The following is a 4,839-nucleotide window of genomic DNA, read 5'->3' as shown; positions in this document are numbered from 1 at the left end:
GAAGGGCCTTTTAAACTGAAACACGTAAGTTTGTTGGGTTACAATGACACGTATCTTATATAAAAAAGTAAATGATCATTAAAAAAATAATAATAACATACTACACGGTGAATATTTATTGGGTAAATAAAACCACCTCTAAGGTAAAAACTTTCGATTAAACCGTACGGAACTATTTGTTTATTTTTTTTATTATATTTTAATCAACGCCGGTCTTGTCTCCTGGTCAACATGGTGGTTGTTGAAAAAGCAACTTCTCAGTTATTTTCGTTTCTATATCCTTCTATTTCCACAATTTCACATGGCGCCGGAAAATCCCAATTCTACCACCACCGTCTTCCTTGGCTGAATCTATCTTTGCTCTCAGTTTTCATCCATAATGGATACTTCAACCCTCGAATCTCAACTCAGATCCGACAACTTCGTCACATATGAATCCCCTTACACTCTCTACTCCATGGCCATCTCTTCCGCCGCCGCCTCCCACCGTAGAATTGCCCTCGGCAGCTTCGTCGAAGAATACGCCAATCGAGTCGACATCGTGACATTCGATGAAGAAACTCTTTCCATCAAGCCAATTCCTAACCTCTCATTCGACCACCCTTATCCTCCTACCAAACTTATGTTCCACCCTAACCCTAAGGTATCCGGTGATATCCTAGCCTCCTCCGGTGACTTCCTCCGCCTCTATGGAGTCCGTGAAAACTCAGTCGAACAAGTCTCCGTTCTCAACAACAGTAAAAGCAGCGAATTCTGTGCGCCGTTGACCTCGTTCGACTGGAACGAGGTGGAACCAAGGAGAATCGGTACTTCCTCAATCGATACAACGTGTACTATTTGGGATGTTGAAAAAGGCGTTGTAGAAACACAATTGATTGCTCACGATAAGGAGGTTCATGATATTGCTTGGGGAGAGGCCGGTGTCTTTGCTTCTGTTTCCGCAGATGGATCTGTTAGGGTTTTTGATTTACGTGACAAGGAGCACTCAACGATAATATACGAAAGCCCTCAACCAGATACACCATTGTTACGATTAGCTTGGAACAAGCAGGATTTAAGGTACATGGCCACCATTTTAATGGACAGTAATAAGATTGTGATTCTTGATATTCGATCTCCCACCATGCCTGTGGCTGAATTAGAGAGACATAGAGGAAGTGTGAATGCAATTGCTTGGGCTCCGGCGAGTTGGCAGCATATTTGCTCAGCCGGAGATGATTCACAGGCTCTTATATGGGAGTTGCCCACGGTGGCTGGACCTAATGGGATTGATCCAATGTCAATGTATACAGCTGGGGCGGAGATTAACCAGCTCCAGTGGTCTGCCGCCATGCCTGATTGGATTGCCATTGCTTTCACCAACAAGATGCAACTTCTGAAAGTTTGAGGTAGAACATCTATTTGATGCATATATATAGCTTCTGTATTTATTCAATGCATTATATATATATACTTTATTGGAAGTTGGATTTGATCATATTAAGATTTTGAGAACATGTATGGAACAAAATAGATTACATCTGTTCAATGCATTTGTTTCTAGTAGAAAAAACTCGTAATTTTTATAGCATAATGAAGTGTAGCCATTGTAATTTGACTAGTATATGTGACATAATGAAGTGTAATTTGACTAGATTATTGTCTTTACTTTTGTTGAGTTCTTCTTGCAAGATGTTTCAACTGCAGATTGTAACTTAGTTAGATGGTTCTGGATAAATCATTTCCTCATGTAAATCCGAAGGTGAATTGGATCATATCATGTTATATAATGGTGTGGAATTGGATGGGTGAATATGTAATTTTACTTGGTGCACTAAAAATTTGTTGAGTTTAGCACTTGGTGAACTTGAGCCATTGAGCTTTGAAATTGAATCAGAGGACTGTATCCTGTTAATAATTTCAACTTCTTAATGGTTTAAAGAAAGTAGGGCTCCTTAACCATTCGGAGGCTTTGTGGTCCGTTCAGAGGCTACATCAAACATGTTTGAATTTTGATTAGATTTAGAGGTCAATAGGTGACCTTTAAATAGTTACATACATATTGTTTATTAACCGATCCCTAATACTATAATCAATCCCGGTTAGGTGTGTGCAAAAGAACGGAATTATCTTGTTTTTGGCTTTTAAGAAAACCATATTTGTAGGTTTGTTTTGGCTTTTTTTTATATAAAAAATGAAAAGAAACCCGAAGTGGAAAACCCAAAGTGTCATCGTTTTGTGTACAAGTTTAATTGATTAAGTATATAAATTTTAAATTAAACAATGTGTTTTTAAGGGTTCCATTGAAAAACAAAATTATGAATGGCTTCTACTTTGTTTTGTATCATATTCAATATGTTTTGGTCAATTACTTGTGTGTGTGTTGTTGTATCACATTCCATATGTTTTAGTCATTTATGAAATTGAGTTTTTGAAATCGATTTCTCCAATTTTGAAATTGAAATAAAAACCTGAAAATCATTTGAAATCGAGATTTGGAAGAGGTCTTCGGGAGTACAAACCCACTTTCGAAAGGTGGTGCGATCCGAAGTGAGGCTTCAATGGTGGCGACGCCTGCTATTCACGTTGATGATGTTGGATCTCAAGGGGATGCTAGGTGAAATTTTGTACTCGATTCTTCTACACTTTTTGTGTAATGAGATAGATCGTTTCTTCTTCGAACTCTCTCAAACTCAAGCTCTGTTAGGGTTTCGTTTTTTCATTGTTTTTTACTCAATTTTTCTGATTTTACAAGATTATGCTGTGAAATAATGCTAGCCATCCCTTTTTTTCATTCCATTTGTGATAAATGATTTTGTTGTAATGAGACAGATCGTTTATTCACTATACTGAATTCATAGCGGAAGTTACAAAGGATTGTTGCATTTGATTTGCTGAAGAGACATTCTGTGAGATTCCTCTTCCATATTTTTCAATAGATAGCGGAGAAACATGATATAGGCATATTTAGTTATAAAATTCATGCATTATCTTAATACTTTATGTTCATTTTATCTCATTTAATGAACAAAATGTGTTTAATTAGTTTATAATTTCATTTATCAGAAACAATGACATGCTCGGGTGGAAAATGAAGCGGAACTAGCGATTGGAGGCTTGGATCTTGGATTTTGAAGAAAGAAGGATGTTGCTGGACAGCTTGACCCATCATTAGTGTTTTGGCCATATCTCATGAACCGTAACTCCGATTGACGAGATTCAAAATGTTCTGAAAACTAGACACAATTTCGGACGACTTTCGTGTTTTGAGAAAATGTTGATTGCAAATGGACACGACGAGTTGGGCCTCAACTCGACGAGTCGCATCGAACTTTCGCGATTCTAGAGTCACTGACTTGCCGTATACGGGTTTTAAGTGACGAACTCGTCGAGTAGGTCACTGGACTCGATGAGTCACCTCTGTTTTGTGAAAATCTATATAAAGGGCATTCCTGCCCGATACCCTAGCATATAGATGAACCCTTGGAGGCCAATTATTGACTAAAGGTGCTGCTGGAGCGTGGGAAGCGAAGGAATCAACCCTACATTCAATTTTAAGGAGAATCAAGGCAAAATCAAGTTTACTCTTTACCTAATCTCTTGTTTGAACTATGTTTTTACCAATTGATTTCGCTTTTGGGCTTGTTTCTGTTGTAATCATAAGCTAAAACTCATAACTTCTGTTTAAGGTAGATGAGTTTGTAAACATGGATTGATTTTATGATTAGGATTAATTTTAATTGGTGATATTGTTTTGTTAAGCTTGTTAAAGAACCTCATATGTTAATAACAACTATTCTCTATTAATAAATCAGTAATTAAGTTGTATGAACATCTCTTAATTATGAATTTTATATGATTTATGTGACCACATAGTTATATGTCTAGGAATAACGAATGTAAAACTAGAATTAACCAGAAGATAGGTAAATTAATGTGTGAGCTTGTGTGATACACCATCAACAAGAGGTTAATTGAATCAACAATTTGATAAGTTAATTATACGTCTTACTTAACTCGAATCAATAAACTAGGAAACTCATTGGTTCAATCTTAACTCGAATCAATAAACTAGGAAACTCATTGGTTCAATCAACTGATCACTGCTTGAATTAATTTGTTTTCTAAGGATTAGTAATAGCGAACGTGAACTTAATCACACTAATCAATAGCCAATGCCAATTAATCCATTGCACTTATCGTAAAATCAACCATAGGAATAAATTATTCTAACCTAAACAGAAGTCTCCTTAATTATTGAATTTAGATGATTTTTATTTGCTTAGCTCTTAGTTTCTTAGTTTAAGTTTTAGTTAATTGTTTAAGTTTCTAGTCTTGCAAAACTAGAGAAAACTTCTTTTCTAACTTGTTTTATTTAGATAATATTACCATTTATTTTAATTGTTTACCGTTCCCTGTGTTCGATACCCTACTTACCTGAACTAAGCTGCTAATCGATAGGTACACTGCATTCCGTGTGTTTGTTTCTGTGTCTAATTTAGTAGGATTAAAACTAGTTTGTTTCACACACATCAAAAGGTCTTTAGGAAAAAAAAATGAAAGTTCTATGATGATGAAGCAAATGGAGGCAAAGAAAGAGTATGATCTCCTTCAAAACTGTAGTATCATTGTTGAAGCAAATGGCATTTCGGACGTGATTACCTTAACAAATGAGAGTAACAATGGAACATATTTATTAGTTTTGATGTTGTTTTGGTTAATATTGGTGTTATTTTTAATGAATTTTGATGATGTTTTAATGAGTTTTGATGCTATTTTGGTGAAATCGACGGTGTCCAATAAAATAGTTAGCATTGTACTTCCTATTTCTATCTAATTAGAATACTAGAATACTTATAG

At 35.7% G+C, this 4,839-nt stretch overlaps 1 protein-coding gene and 1 long non-coding RNA gene across 2 annotated transcripts; both read left to right on the top strand.

Annotated features, from left to right (window-relative positions):
• The first annotated feature begins 258 nt into the window (after positions 1–258).
• Positions 259–1,647, top strand: TTG1 (Transducin/WD40 repeat-like superfamily protein). The gene has a single exon (XM_078995093.1). The coding sequence runs from the start codon at positions 380–382 to the stop codon at positions 1,385–1,387; it is 1,008 nt and encodes a 335-aa protein (XP_078851219.1). The 5' UTR covers positions 259–379; the 3' UTR covers positions 1,388–1,647.
• Positions 1,648–2,376: 729 nt separating this feature from the next.
• LOC145001765 (uncharacterized) lies at positions 2,377–3,726 on the top strand. The gene is made up of 2 exons (XR_013661711.1): positions 2,377–2,888; positions 3,046–3,726. It is a non-coding gene; the product is annotated as an uncharacterized LOC145001765 (long non-coding RNA).
• Positions 3,727–4,839: the final 1,113 nt, after the last annotated feature.

The sequence above is a fragment of the Lactuca saligna genome, chromosome 1, assembly GCF_052625555.1.
Source record: "Lactuca saligna cultivar CGN05327 chromosome 1, ASM5262555v1, whole genome shotgun sequence".
NCBI lineage: Eukaryota > Viridiplantae > Streptophyta > Magnoliopsida > Asterales > Asteraceae > Lactuca > Lactuca saligna.
Note: the sequence above shows the minus strand (reverse complement) of the source record. Positions and strands in the feature narration are given on the sequence as shown.

Excerpts from the sequence above, each read along its gene's own strand:
- TTG1 (XM_078995093.1), top strand. The coding sequence starts at position 380 with ATGGATACTTCAACCCTCGAATCTCAACTCAGATCCGACAACTTCGTC.